Below are 16581 nucleotides of genomic sequence, written 5' to 3'. Positions count from 1 at the left end.
TTAGGCCAAAGGAAAAATTAACATTTTGATACTAGTAGGAGGTACTATTGTTGCAAGTTAAATTATTGGCTCAAACTCTCTTGTTGATCCCATTGCTTAAAGCATGACTGACAGTATACTAGCAAGGTTTTACACCCTCATCAGCAAACATCCCTTGAATTTTATAATTAAGTGTCTCTGGAATCAAGGAAAATGCATAGCTCCACCACTTAGAGCTGTGAGAATTCTGTCTCTGTTTCCTCTTCTATATAATGAGCGATAATACTTGATGCTTGTCAAGTGCTTAAGACAGTGTGCAGCACATGCTAAGTTTCAACAGCAGTTAGCAATTCTTAACTTATGGTAAGAAGGCGTAATTCCTAAATACTCATGGCATTTAGCCAGCTTCTTCTAGATAAGCATAGACTTTTTAGTACTAAGCTTATCAGTGAGAGTGCTCTGATCTAGTCATAAAACTTTTATTAAAATGTGTAAGATTAAATAATATATTACCTCAAATAGTTTTCAACAACTAATCTTATTCCCTAAGTACGGCTTTAACAAGATACATACACTCTTCAGAGTGATTTTAAAACTCAAGTTTAAGAAAAAAAAAAAATCCTAGGGCTTCCCTGGTGGCACAGTGGTTGAGAGTCTGCCTGCCAATGCAGGGGACGCGGGTTCGTGCCCCGGTCTGGGAAGATCCCACATGCCGCGGAGCGGCTGGGCCCATGAGCCATGGCCGCTGAGCCTGCGTGTCCGGAGCCTGTGCTCCGCAACAGGAGAGGCCACAACAGTGAGAGGCCCGCGTACCACAAAAAAAAAAAAAAAAACCTGACAAGTCTAAATTTAAGTCATTTATTTTGGTGAAATAATATTTATGGGAATTTCTCCCTAAATTTCTGTCTACCTACTGGTGAGGTAAAAGGGATACAAATTCATATTTTTCTGCCACAGATGTACCACAGACACTGCCCTCACAAAGTAATCAGTAATCAGTAAAAAACATGATTTCCCACACACAATATTTCCCTAAATCAATAACAGCTAGGAAAATCTTTTAAGAATTTATCTTTTAACTATTTAGCCTATATTAAGTAAAACTGGATTAGTGCCAAATGTCTTTTCCAAAGACCAAACTGTCCTCCTAAGATCGTAACACTTTTCATTAAGATAATTAAACGTCACTTAGCAACTCACAGTATTATCATAATGATAGTTTAAAATGAATTTGTGGGGACTTCCCTGGTGGTACAGTGGTTAGGAATCCACCTGCCAATGCAGGGGACACAGGCTCGAGCCCTGGTCCAGGAAGATCCCACATGCCGTGGAGCAACTAACCCCGTTGAAGCCCACGTGCCTAGAGCCCATGCTCCGCAACAAGAGAAGCCACTGCAACGAGAAGCCTGCACACTGCAACGAAGAGTAGCCCCAGCTCGCCAAAACTAGAGAAAGCCCGTGCGCAGCAACAGACCCAATGCAGCCAAAAATAAATAAAATTTTAAAAAAATAAAATTAAATAAATTTGCTTGGTGGTGGTGGCAGTGGCAGTGGCAGTGGCGGTGGGTGGGTGGGTGAGAGGGAGGGAGGGAGAGAGGGAGGGAGGGAGAAAACAAGGGGCCAAGCCTACCTGAACCAAGTGGAGAGGAGCCCACACTAAGACTCTGCACACTCCCATTCCTGAGCGGCGTGGGGGATTTCTGGAGACTAGAGCTGGTTACACTTCCTGCAGCTGACGCTACAGATGACGTTGGTGAAGCAGAAGAAACTGAGAGATGAGAAACATTCTCTTGACTTTTGTTTCCTTTGGGTCTACCAGGCCCATGCTTACTTTGTTTATTTCCTTTTCTTTTCTTTTCCTTTACAGTTTCTTCTTCTATGCCAGAAGTTTGAGCCCGCTTATATCCTGCTGTAGGAAGGCTGGAATTACCCAAATCTCCAGGTGAATTTTCAAAGTTTTTAGGCTGCGGAATAACAGCTGAGGTTGAAGGGAGACCAATTATGGAACTAAAACTATTTACCCCCCCTTCCTGGCTTCCAGACTCTCCTTTATGTACATCTTTGGTTGATGATGACTGTTGGGAGTGAGTGTAACTGTCATTACGCAGATCTGAGTCTGTAAAGCTCAAGAAATCCTGGGGAGACTGTACTGAACTTCCCGAAGATGATTTTACACTGCCTGGAGTTCCTGAAAAACTGCCTGTAGTGGGGGAAAAAAAAAAAATGGGGTAGGAAAAGAAAAAATTGGATGCAAAAGTTCCCATGAGCAGTAGAAACGACACAATCATCAAAAAGAGAGGATGAAAAAAATTATAAAACTTAGGACATCAGTATGTAACAAAGCTAGATTTTTTAAGGATTATTACTGAAATCAAGTTTATCTATAAAATTATGTTTTAAAAATACTTTTTATAGTCATTAAACTGAATATTAACTCTTGAATTATACGCTATTACTTGTACAATTACCAAGATATAAGATGTGCTTTATTTAACCTACCTTTTACCATGGCAGCATTCCTCTACTCTCCCCCAAATGCCTTGTGTATGCTTGAGGAAGGACCAAAGAAAAGCGAAGTCTCAAGGAGACTCTGAAATGACTATGATTGAACTCTGCATGGCTTTGGGAACTTCCTTTCTTGCAATTATTGAAGGTATGATTATAAATGTTCCCAACATACAATAAGATCCAAAAGATGTTGCTCAGGTCGTAAGTTCTGAGTTTTAACTTCAAGATAATGTTGGCGAATGTTATCTTTCAGTTATATCTACCCCACCAAGACACGGATTTGATATAATCATCATCACATGGAACCTAATCTATATAACTCACATTCTCCCAGTCCACCTCCCACGGAGATGAATAAAGAAAAGAAACCAGCCACTTATATTCTGCTATTGCTTTTATGAAAGTAAAATCATAGGAGGGGCACCTCTCATGAATCTCTCACAACTGCTTATTTTTTCCCCACTCTTTAAAGAATATTAGTAAGCCCACCGTGCCATTATGAGATATAAAAACCTCAAGGTTCTTATTTACCAGGTTAAAACTAATGGCTGGGCTGAAACAAATTCGATCCACCATCCCACTTCATCAAACACTCTCGCCACGCTTGCCAAATGAAGTAACAAGTGTTTAGACTCAGTTTTGACCAACATCTATTGTTTCATAAAACTAAACTATGTCATGTTTTACCTAATGTCTTCAAGAAACGAAAGCTCAAAATAAAGTGTTCTGTTGGCAGTGGAAAGGAAATTCCAAGCTAAGTGTTAAATTTTACTGTAGAGAACATTCGTAAGTAATCACACATAAATCTGCCTAAATATTTACAAAGATATTTTTTTCCCTACACATAAGAAATAATTTTTTTAACTAAAGTCTCAAGGTTTTGGTTTTTAAATTTTAAGCTCTTCTAAAATGGCTCATTAAAAAAAATTAATAGTTCTAAAATTTAACTCCTTCAAGAGAATATCTGCCTTATTAATCTACAAAATTACTTGTACCGATGTGACCATTTTCAGGCCATTTCTGTGTAAAAAAAATATATACATATTAAGAAGCCATTTACATTACATCAATCATTTAAGGATAACTGCAATTTGCCACTTAATTAACAGCTATAAAGAAGTTCTTTATTATCCATTCTGATCTGTCACCATCTGTTTTTTTTTCTGCACATTTTTGTTTTTACAGCTGGTGTTAAAAGCTCACGACAGCATAGCAAATACTTTAAAACACTTAGTATACACAATATTTTAAATGTGTATTTTCTAAAATTCACATACTACCTGCAATTTAAAAAAAAAAAAATTACCTTAAATGCCCTACCTTTAAATTTCAACTTTTAAAACTTTTCAGGATATTACTTCAGATATAAAAACATAACACGTTCTCTACCATATCTTAACAGAAGCAGGGAAAGACTCTCCAATATTGTGAAATTTAAGAAAATGAGAGCTCGCTTTTCTAAATGAATTAGTACTTCAAAGATAACATTAAAAACTCAAAAATGCAATTTTACAAGTACAAAATAAGGTCTTAGTTATAGAGAAGAGATGACTGAATTCTGCTAATCACATTCAAAACATGAATGAAGTTACATTAAAACTTAGTTTTACAGGAATTCCCTGGTGGTCCAGTGGTTAGGACTTGTCACTTTCACTGCCGTGGCCCAGGTTTGATCCCTGGTCAGGGAACTAAGATCCCGAAACCCAGGTGGCAAAAACAAACAAACAAAAAAACCAAAAACTACAGTTTTACTATGTGTTTTCCAAAGTATCATAAAAATAATATACAGTAAATTTATTAAACATAAAACAGCAAATTTAGCATTTCATTTATTTTCTACTTGTCTAACTTTTTGTTATATGAGGCAAAAAGAAAAAAAAATCTAGGACTTGAAAATCTTGAAGCACAAAATAACTTAGTTTAAAAATATATGAATATACTTTTTAATGAAGAGGTCAGCAGACAGCATCTCTCTACATATTCAAATTATGTCCTGGTAGATTATGGGCATAATTTTTATTGTCAGCAAAAGCTTTAACAGGGTAAAGAAAAGGACAACTTTTTCCCTCATTTACTCCTAGGGGACAAAGGGCTGGGGTGGGGGCGAGGGAGAGGAGGCCTTTATTTTACTAAATGTATTTGTCTCGAACAGTTTTAGCACTTACATTTCTCAACATATTTATTTCAAAATAAAAACCTAGAACATTGGGCTAATGTATTCTAAGGTTTAGCTGAGTTATTTTGTTCTCCATAAAACAGACTTGTCAAATAAAACACAAAATGCCTAGTTAATTCTGAATATCAGTTAAACAACAAATTATTTTTCAGTATAAGTAGGTCCCAAATAAATGCATGGGACACACACTGAAAAAAATAATTTGTTGTTTAACTAAAACTCAAAACTAGCTGGGCATCCTGTACATACAGCAGCCATAATTACCAAAAGATATGTAGGCTGAGCAGAATTCTACTTTCATCTTCAAGCTTTATAATAAATGCATTAATAATCAGCAAGTATTATTTACCGAGAACTATTTAGCTCCCCTAAAAATTACTGAGTACTTATTCACTTATTGAAAATGTATACCTTAACCGTTTTAGTGTTCAACTGGAAAAGACAAATAAAAACAATTTATAAATTAGAATGACTTTTCTGTTGAGCAGAAAGGAAAGGAAAACTCCAGCTTTTATTGTTTTTCTCCTCAGACTTAAACTTTATTCCACATCTATTTAAACATTAAAAAAAATTACAGTTCAACTTTAGAAGCACAGGTCATAACACAAAAAGAAAGCAAAGTTCCCAGAAACATTTGAAGAAGGAATACTAGTCTTTAAAGTAATCTTACTATAGCAACTAATCATAAAATAATCTCTAATTATCCAATAGTTATAAGTAAAAGGTAAATTCTTTTATAAAACTTAACTACTATTGATCATCACAAGAACAAGTATTTCAACTAAAATATCATAATTAATACCTTGCTGGAAAGGACTAGCTGCTGATACAGTCGTTCCTGGATTTCTTCCACCAGGTTTTCTTCCCCTTTGACCTGAGCTGTGAGCTGAAGATTTCTTCCCTTTGCCCTCTGACCCTCTAGCCTCTGAAACATCTTTTGCACTAGTAGTGTGCGCAGAGACTTCCTGGAAATTTGCATTTGTAAATCGTGCTGCAGTATCTTCCAAGCGCTTCAATGATCCAGATATAGAGTTGCTGCTAGTGCTTGTATAAGTCTAACATTTTGATTGAGAAAGGAAGTAAAAGGAAAAAGAACTGATTACAATTTGGCTACAGGGGGAAAAAAAGATGGCACATTAATAATAAATAATTATTGGACTTGAAAGATAAACATATGAAAGTTTCAGTTATAAAAACATGTCACTCTGCCTAAGAAAATCATGTAAGAACAATTTAGAGTCTGGTACAAATATTTCTTTTAAAAATGTAGATAATTTATAATATGACTGAGCATCAAATTGCAGCGATTTGTAAAAGTACATATTAGTTTTGTTTTTATTAAGTGACACACAGTAAGTAATACAGAAGATACTTGTTTCTCAAGCAACATAATTTTCAACAAGAACAATCTACTTCTTAGACATGAAATTAAAATCAGCTTTAGTGTTCATCACTGAAAGGCAACAACTAGAGAGAAGTAAGGTACTACAATTTCACTACTGGACTATATCCTTGATATTTTACAGATCTAGGTCAGAGCAAGAATTTTTTAAATTCAGATGAAGGCTGCTTTTCAAAAGAGAAATATTTAAAACCTTGAAACAGAAAAGATTTCTTCCCAGTATTAAGTTGAGGAAACAGTTACATTTTACAGTTAAGATTTCTAAAAAAATTAAAAGTACAATTATACCACAAAATTGATTCACAATCACCCCCTATAATTAGTTATGGTAGGGAAACAAAGCAAGATAAAGACAAACTTAAACAGTTTCCAGTTTTTAATAATCATTTTAATATAAGGTGCATACAAATAATGACAAATTAAATGACTATTAAAGTGTGATGCCAGATGTAAATTAACCAACATGCTTTGAAATTAAAGATTTATATGGGGGCTTCCCTGGTGGCGCAGTGGTTGAGAATCTGCCTGCCAATGCAGGGGACACGGGTTCAAGCCCTGGTCTGGGAAGATCCCACATGCCGCGGAGCAACTAGGCCCGTGAGCCACAACTACTGAGCCTGCGTGTCTGGAGCCTGTGCTCCACAACAAGAGAGACCGCGACAGTGAGAGGCCCATGCACCACAATGAAGAGTAGCCCTCACTCACTGCAATTAGAGAAAGCCCTCGCACAGAAACAAAGACCCAACACACCCAAAAATAAATTAATTGATTAACTTTTAAAAAAAGATTTATATGGTCCAAAGGGTCAGGGATTTTTGTTGCCATTGTTAAACTGGTGTCTGAACTATAACTAGCCCTAAATTTCTGTTGAATAAATAAATAATTTTCTAATACTTCTATCTGATATCTCCAATGTAACACAAGTGAAAAATCTGAAAATATGCAAAACTGAAATCTGCCACATATTAACAACCACTCAGTACAAAACATCAGAAAAATTTTAAAAATGAAAAAGTGACAATAAAAATCAGGTTTGTTAGCAAATCAGTGTTCAGAAAAAAGGAGTAAGAGGAAACTTCAACTGTTTTGAAAACTGAATCTTTACTACTACTCTTCTGCTACTTGCCCAGTGTTGCTACTGCACCCCACAGCATCTCACTGCCAAGAACAGATTTTCACCATCAAGTACAAGAGACATTATGATCTCATAAAAAACTAATCACTATTGTAATAAACTATAATCCACAAATAAGAAAAAGGTTTTCAAACTAAATTTCAGGAGGAAACACACTCCCATTTAACAAAACAATCATATTTAAGCTGATTAAACTTCATGGATGACTACCTTTCCCAGCCAGACAGGTCACTTTCAAAATCACCTGACACTTCACTTTTCCAATATTTTTTTCCAATAATTCAAGTTGATCCTGAGATTTTCCAACCCACTCATTTGACCCTAGTAAAGTTTAAAAGTCATCTAAAAAAACCACAATGGTGTTCTTCATTCAAGTCCTCTATGTGTCAAATAAGGAAAAGGAGAGAAAACTGGGTAGAATACCAACAACAGAAATATGCTGTTTCCACATAACAACCTAAATTAGGGTTGGTCAATTTTCCCAGTCATTTAATAGAATATACTGGCTTACCCCTGAAGTATAAATATGTCCATAAATCCAATGAAAACATGATATTTGGAAGAGAAGGTATTACAAAGAAAGCATTTAATGAAAATTACACAAATTTCAGTGACCAAAGTCATATTAAATAAAACCATAACATTTTATTTTTTACAAACCTCAACACCTTGTAAGTTTAAAAAAAAAAAAAAAAGTACTACAGGGACTTCCCTGGTGGCACAAGTGGTTAAGAATCCATCTGCCAATGCAGAGGACACGGGTTCAAGCCCTGGTCCCGGAAGATCCCACATTCCACAGAGCAACTAAGCCTGTGTACCACAACTACTGAGCCTGCGCTCTAGAGCCCGCACGCCACAACTACTGAAGCTCGCATACCTAGAGCTCATGCTCCACAACAAGAGAAGCCACCACAGTGAGAAGCCCACACACCACAGCGAAGAGTAGCCCTCACTCACTGCAACTAGAGAAAGCCCGCGTGCAGCAACAAAGACCCAACGCAGCCGTAAGTAAATAAATAAAATATACATAAATTTTTTTAAAAAGATACCACAGGTTTCTTAGTAAGAAAAAAAAACATAACAAAAATAACTTTAGCTGAAGATTCTAACAGTTAAAAAAATTTTATACATGCCCCCAACATCACAAACCTGTTTCCTCAGTCAGTTTCACAACCTAAGTAACTCTCATAGCATTAGCATGTCATTGCTCTGAGAGCCACTATAGTGCTTAAAAATACATATTCATGTAAATTGATCATAAAATACAAACTAACTACATCAATTGGTACTCAACTAAGTAAAATATAGCCTTCCTTTTTTTTATTTTCCACTAGAGAGAAAATTGGATATCTGGCTATATTGATAGTCTTTAGAGAAGTGCATAAACACTTTGTGATTTACAGGCAACTTAATGAATCTTTCAAAATAGACATCTACAATGTGTTTGATTTTTCTTTCATGGCCAACTAAAATTATTAGTCCTCAGATGAGATGCAAACCCTATATACCTACTAAATAGCATTAATTAGGAACAAAAAAATATTTCTAACTTCAAACAGAAATTTTTAGACTCATAATTAATCAAAGGCTATCAGAGGTAACCAAAGAAATAGCAGTTATTATATTTTAAAGGTATGGTTGCCTTAGGTTTTATTCTACAAGGCTCTGTAATCCATGTTTGGAAGAAGGAGGCAGAGGGAAGGAAAACAACCAATAGCTTTGCCTTTCACCAACATGGTGAAACAGAATAATGCTTGTTAAAAATTTTTTTTTAATTATATACTATTCAAGTCTCCCATAAAAGTCACATTTTTCACTAGCCCAATTCTTAGAATACAGCACAGAAACTATCAAACATGAAGCACAAAAAGAATGAAAACTTTTTAAGGGGGGAGGGGTGCCAGTAAGCTGTGGGACAACATTAAGAAACCTAATGTACATGCTATTTCAGTACCCAAAAAAAAGCAGGGGGGAGGGACTTAAAAATAATAATAGCAGGGGGAAAAAAGAAAAAAAATAAAGAAATAATAGAAAAACTATGAAATTTGATGAAAACTATAAACCTACAGATCAACTAATCCCAAGTATAAGAAACATAAAGAAAATGCCATGAATGCACATCATAATCATATGGCTTCTCGCTAAAAACCAACAATAAACAGAAAATGATAAAAGCAGCTGGGGGGGCGGTTAAATATGCCTATGTGCTAAGAAATAAGGATGAAAACAGATTTCTCATGAAAAAGATGCTAGCTAGAAAAGAGAAGAGTAAAATCTTCAATGTACTAAAAGAAACAAACTATCATTAACCTAGAATTCTATACCGAGCTAAAATACCTTTCAAAAACACAGGCAAAATAATTGTTTTTCAGATAAAAAAGCTGAAAGAACTAATCACCAGCGGTTAACACTATAGTAAATGCTAAAGGTTGTCTTTCAGGCAGGAGGAAAACAACAAAGGAAATGTGGATGTACACAAAGTAATTAAGAGCACTAGAAACAGTAATTACATGGATAAATACAGAAGATTTTTTAATTATTTAAGTCTCTTTATAAGGTAACTGATGATCTAGAGCAAAAATAATAACAATGAATTGTGAGGTTTATAAAATATGTAAAAACTTTAAAACATGACAAAAATAGGCCCAAAGCCAAAAGGGTAGCAATGGAAGTACACAGTTGTAAGGTTCTTATATAATATGTGAAATGGTATAATATCACTTGAAGGCAGACTGTGACAAGCTAAAGATATATAAACCCTAAAGCAACTAATAAAAAAATACAATTGTTACTAATCAGCCAAAATGCAATCATACAAAATATTCAGTGAGAAAAAAAAGAAAATAGGAAGATGAGAAATAATGGGCAAATTAAAAAGGACTAACAAAGGATAGATTTAAATACAACCATATCAATAATCACATTATATGTAAATTACCTAAACATCCCCACTGAAAGACAGAGATTGTAACAGTGAAAAAAGAAACTCAAGACTTTATGTTGTCTACAAGACACCCATTTAAAACATAAATACAGAAAGATATTAAAAGTATGGGGAACACATATCAATCTAACACTAATTCAAAGAAAGCTGAATTCACAACATTAATATCAGACAAAGTACACTTCAGAACAAGAAATATTACCAGGATAAAGAGGTCTATTAATCAAGAGGATATAAAAATCCTAAATGTTTCTGCAAATTATGAGACCTTCAAAATAAATGAAGCAAAAACTGAATAGAGAAAACAAAGAAACAGCAAAATGTATAGTTATAGTAAGAGAGGTTCATTCTTTTTCTCAATAACTGACTGAACAAATAGACCAAAAAAAATGAGGATATAAAGAAACTTAAACAATATAAGTCAACTTGACCTAACTGATATTTATAGAAAAACTTCGTACAATAAGAGCAGAATGAATACACATCCTTTTGAAAAGCACACAGAAAAACAAAATAATCCATGTTCTGTGTCATTAAGAAAATCTCAAAAAAATTTAAAATAAATTATAACACAAAGACATTAAATGAGAAATCAACAAGAAGATACGTGAAAAACCCCTGAATATTTCAAAAGTAAATAAAATGCTTCTAAGTAACCTATGGTCAAAGAAGAAATCAAAAAGAAACCTTAAGGTATTTGTTCAACTAAGTAAAAATGAAAATACAACATATAATTTGCAAGTGGAGCTTAGAACAAAGTTTTTAGCATTAAATGTCCATATTAGCACTTTCTGGTCAGCATGTAATAAGGAACTTTGAAGTCTTCATTCCATCCTAACAAGTAAAAAGCCTAACAAACTGAAAAGTCAATAACTCTTCTTAGATCCATCAGAGAAGCGAGGTCACAGAGCAAACCACTGCCACCAAAATTAGAGAGACAGACAGACAGATACAGAGAATCAGAGCGTACCCAAACAGAAATCTCTATGGCAACCAGTATCAGGGTAGGAAAACCTCAAGTATAATTGACAAATTGTTGAAGGCTCAGTGTGGACAAGTCTGAGAGATTAAAAACTCCAGGAGGGGCTTCCCTGTTGGTGCAAAGGTTAAGAATCTGCCTGCCAATGCAAGGGACATGGGTTCGAGCCCTGATCAGGGAAGATCCCCCATGCTGCGGAGCAACTAAGCCTGTGCGCCACAACTACTGAGCCCGAGCTCTAGAGCCTGGGAGTCACAACTACTGAGCCTGTGTGCCACAACTACTGAAGCCTGCGCGCCTAGAGCCCATGCTCCACAACAAGAGAAGCCACTGCAATGAGACACTCATGCACCGCAACGAAGAGTAGCCCTCGCTGACCGCAACTAGAGAAAACATGTGCACAGCAACAGACCCAACACAGCCAAAAATAAATAAATAAAATATATAAATTTATTTTTTAAAAAAGATAAAGGTAAGGCAGAGATAGGTCTCATTAAAAAAAAAAAAAACCCCCAAAAAAAAGAACTCCTCACACTTTTCAAGTTTTACCTCCAGGAGCTCTACCAAGTCTTGACAGTGAATACCAGAAGAAAAATATACACTCATGCTTCCAGCAGGGGAGGCAGAAAGGAACTATTCTAATATGCCAAGGTATTCTGTTCTTCTTAATAAGGCCTGTTATCAGGAGAATATATTTTACCAGAGCATAACCTGCTGAGGTTGTATCAGAGCCTCAAGTATGTGAAGGAAGGGAAATACCCAACTACAACCCCCACCAGTATCCTGTCCCAGCAAAGCAGGGTAGGGGGTGAGAATCACTTGTGAGGTTTACAGTCCAGGGGCACAGGCTCACCAAAAGACTGAGAACTAACCATAGGACTATAGAATGCTTCCTGTCCCTCTTACCATCACATTATTAAAGGCCTATTTACCACACTTCCTTTTATCCAGTAAATCATATACATCTTTTAACAAAAAACTACAAGGTGCACTAAGAGGCAAATAGACCGTGTGAAGAGAACGAACAAACATCAGAACCAAAGACAGAGATGGCACGACTGTGGGAATTACCAACACAGAAATTTTTTAAACTATGATTAGTATGCTAAGGGTTTTAATGTAAAAAATAGACAGCATGCAACAACAGATGGATATTGTAAGCAGAAAGAAATTCTAAAAAAAAAATTTAAAAGGACTCTTTGAGATAAAAAAACCCATAACAAAAATGAAGAATTCCTTTGATGCGCTCATTAGTAGACTGGGCATGGCTATGGAAAGCATCTCAGAGAGTGAGGATATGAAAATAGAAACTTCCAAAAATAGAAAGCAAAGAGATAAAGAAACTATGAAACAGAGAACAATATCCAAGAACCACAGGACAACTACAAAAGGTGTAACATAGGTGTAATGGGAATACCAGAAGGAAAACAAAGGAACTGAGGCAATATCTGAAGCAATAATGACTAAGAATTTAACCAAATTAATGTCAGAAACCAAATGACAGATCTAGGAAGCTCTGAGAATACCAAGCAAGATAAATGCCAAAAAGCAAGCAAGCAAACAAAAACAACACCTAGGTATATCATATTCAAAATGCAGAAAATCAAAAATAAAAGAAAAAACACTCAAAGAAGCCAGAAGGGGGGAAAGCCTTAACTACAAAGGAGCAAAGATAAGAATTACATCTGACTTCTCTTCAGAAACAATGCAAACTACGGAGTGATGTGAAATATTTAAAGTGTTGAGAGAAAAAAAACAACCTAGAATTCTGCACACTGCAAAATTATCCTGTAAGAGTGAAAGACAAAGACTTTCTCAGACAAACAAAAATTGAGGGAATTTGTTGCCAGTAGGACTGCCTTGCAAGAAATGTGAAAAGTTCTTTGGAGAGAAGGAAAATGAAACAGGTCAGAAACGTGGATTTACATAAAAAAATACCATTAGAGAATGAATCAGTGAAGGTAAAATTAAACTTTGATTTTTTTAATTCTTAATTGACCTTAACAGCTTGCTCAATGATGTATTTGATTATATAGTTTTATGCATTCATATGCTTATGTATGTTCATGTATAAGTGAAATGAATGACAGCATTGACAGAAAAGATGGGAGGGAGAAATTAGGAATATTTTGTTATTATAAGGTACTTGTGCTACCATGAAGCAGTATAGTGTTACTGAAAGACGCCTTAGATATGCCGTAAAGATATATTGCGAGCATGAGGGCAACCATGAAGGAAAACAAGTATAATTGATATATTAAGAAATGAAAAGAAAATGGAATCGTATAAAATGCTCAGTTAAAACCACAAAAGTTAGAAAACATGTGGAAGACAAAAACAGGAACAAAGACCAAGAACAAATAAAAAACAGTAACAAGTTTTGTAGATACTAACCTAACTGTATCAACAATCATCCTAAACACAAATGGTCTAAATATGCCAATTAAAAAACAGAAATTGTCAGAGTGGATCAAAAAGCAAGACTCAGGTACAGTAAATATAGAGACACATCATGATTTTAAAAAAAAAGAAATCAATGGATGGAAAAAGGTATAACATGCTATCACTAATCTAAACAAGGCAAGAATAGCTGTATTTCAGACAGAGTAGACTTCACAGCAAGGAAAGTTAACAGGGATAAACAGTGACATTATATAACAACAAAGGTATGAAGACTACAAGATGACACAACAATCCTTCATGTGTATATGCCTAAAAACAAAACATTAAATACATGAGGCAGGGACTTCCCTGGTGGCACAGTAGTTCAGAAATGAAAGATGGAACATTAACTACAGATCTCATGGACATTAAGGGATAATCAAGGAATTTTACACACAAAAAGAAACAGACAATCTGAACAGACCTATATCTATTAAAGAAATTTAATTAATAATTAAGCACCCCACCAAAACACACAAAGCACCAGGACCAGATGGGTTCACTGTTAAATTCTACAAAATTCTTAAGGAAAAAAATTATACCAGTTCTCTACAACCTCTTCCAGAAAAAAGAAGCAGAAGAAATAATTCCTAACTCACTCTATGAGGACAGCAATACTATATCAAAACAGATAAAGACATTATAAGAAAGAAAACACAGAATAATATCACTCATGAAATAGATGCAGAAATTCTCTACAAAGTATTGGCAAATCAAACCCAAAAATGTATAAAAAGAATTATAGAGACTTGCAAGATGGCGGAGGAGTAAGATGTGGAGATCACCTTCCTCCCGACAAATACATCAGAAATACGTCTACATGGGGAACAACAACTATAGAACACCTACTGAACGCTGGCAGAAGACCTCAGACCTCCCAAAAGGCAAGAAACTCCCCATGTACCAGGGTAGGGAAAAGAAAACAACAAAAAACAGAGACAAAAGAATAGGGGTGGGATCTGCACCACTGGGACAGAGCTGTGAAGGAGGAAAAGTTTCCACACACTAGGAAGGCCCTTCACTGGTGGAGACAGGGGCTGCTGGGGGGGAAGCTTCAGAGCCAAAGACGAGAACACAGCAACAGGGGTGCAGAGGGCAAAATGGAGAGGCTGCCACACAGAGGATTGGTGCAGACCGGAACTCACCAGCCCGAGAGGCTTGTCTGCTCACCCGCCGGGGCAGGCGGGGCTGGGAGTTGAGGCTTGGGCTTCGGTCGGTCGGTCGGTCGGAGCGCTGGGAGCGGGAGGACTGGGGTTGGCAGCGTGAACACAGCCTGCAGGGAATTAGTGCACCACGGCTAGACAGGAGGGAGTCTGGGGAAAAGTCTGGATCTGCCTAAGAGGTAAGAGACCATTGTTTCGGGGTGCGCGAGGAGAGGTGATTCAGAGCACCGCCTAAACGAGCTCCAGGGATGGGCGCAAGCCACCGCTATCAGCGCGGACACCAGAGATGGGCATGAGATGCTAAGGCTGCTGGTGCAGGCACCAAGAAGCCTGTGTGCAAGCACACGTCACTATCCACACCTCCCCTCCTGGAGCCTGTGCAGCCCGCCACTGGCAGGGTCCCGGGATCCAGGGACAACTTCCCCGGGAGAATGCACGGCGCGCCTCAGGCTGGTGCAACGTCACGCTGGCCTCTGCCGCCGCAGGCTCTCCCCGCATCCGCACCCCTCCCTCCCCCCAGCCTGAGTGAGCCAGAGCCCCCTAATCAGCTGCTCCATTAACCCTGTCCTGTCTGGATGGGGAACAGATGCCCTCAGGCGACCTACACGCAGAGGCAGGGCCAAGTCCAAAGCTGAACCCTGGGAGCTACGAAGAAGAGAAAGGGAAATTTCTCCCAGCAGCCTCAGGAGCAGCGGAATAAATCTCCACAATCAACTTAAGGTACCTGCATCTGTGGAATACCTGAATAGACAAAGAATCATCCCAAATGGAGGCGGTGGACTTTGGGAGCAACTGTAGACTTGAAGTTTGCTTTCTGCATCTAATTCCTTTATGACTTTATGTTTATCTTAGTTTAATATTTAGAGTTTAATATTCAGACTCTCTTATCACTGGTAGATTTGTTTACTGACTTGGTTGCTCTCTTCCTTTTTTTTTATATACAGATATATATTTTTTTCATTTTTCACTTTTAGTGAGAGTGTATGTGGATGCTTCTTTGTGTGATTCTGTCTGTATAGCTTTGCTTTTACCATTTGTCCTAGGGTTCTGTCTGTTTTTCTTTTTTTTTTTAAGTATACTTTTTAGTGCTTGTTATCATTGGTGGATTTGTTTATTGGTTTGGTTGCTCTCTTCTTTCTTTCTTTTTTTAATGATTTTTTATTTTTTCATTTTTAATATTTTTTTTATTTTAATAACTTTATTATTTTTTTCCTCCCTTTTCTTCTGAGTGTGTGGCTGAAAGGGTCTTCGTGATCTGGACAGGTGTCAGGCCGATGCCTCTGAGGTGGGAGAGCCAAGTTCAGGACATTGCTCCATCAAAGACCTCCCGGCTCCACATAATATCAAACAGTGAAAGCTCTCCCAGAGACCTCCATCTCAACGCTAAGACCCAGCTCCACTCAGCGACCAGCAAGCTACAGTGCTAGACACCCTATGCCAAACAACTAGCAAGACAGGAACATAGCCCCACCCATTAGCAGAGAGGCTGCCTAAAATCATAATAAGGTCACAGACAACCCAAAACACAACACCTGATGCAGTCCTGCCAACCACAAAGACAAGATCCAGCCACATCCACCATAACACAGGCACCAGTCCCCTCCACGAGGAAGCCTACATAACCCACTGAACCAACCTTACACACTGGGGGCAGACACCAAAAACAACGGGAATTACGAACCTGCAGCCTGTGAAAAGGAGACCCAAAAGAGAAACACACAGCAGATGAAGGAGCAAGGTAAAACCCACCAGACCAAAGAAATGAAGAGGAAATAGGGAGTCTACCTGAAAAAGAATTAAGAGTAATGAAAGTAAAGATCATCCACAATCTTGGAAATAGAATGGAGAAAATA

General features: G+C 37.0%; 1 protein-coding gene across 6 annotated transcripts in view; it reads right to left on the bottom strand.

Moving 5' to 3' along the window:
- Nucleotides 1-16581, bottom strand: part of MLLT10 (MLLT10 histone lysine methyltransferase DOT1L cofactor) — a 248288-nt gene that overhangs the window by 78178 nt on the left and 153529 nt on the right. For all 6 annotated transcript variants that reach the window (XM_082853775.1, XM_082853770.1, XM_082853772.1 and 3 more), the window contains 2 exons: nt 5466-5718; nt 1610-2179 (listed from right to left, as the gene is read on the bottom strand). In XM_082853775.1, coding sequence (XP_082709901.1) covers nt 1610-2179; nt 5466-5718 — 823 coding nt within the window. The remainder of the gene's footprint in view (nt 1-1609; nt 2180-5465; nt 5719-16581) is intronic.

The sequence above is a fragment of the Leucopleurus acutus genome (assembly GCF_964270905.1).
Source record: "Leucopleurus acutus genome assembly, chromosome: 1".
Classification (NCBI taxonomy): domain Eukaryota; kingdom Metazoa; phylum Chordata; class Mammalia; order Artiodactyla; family Delphinidae; genus Leucopleurus; species Leucopleurus acutus.
This window is presented reverse-complemented; position numbering and strand designations above follow the sequence as displayed.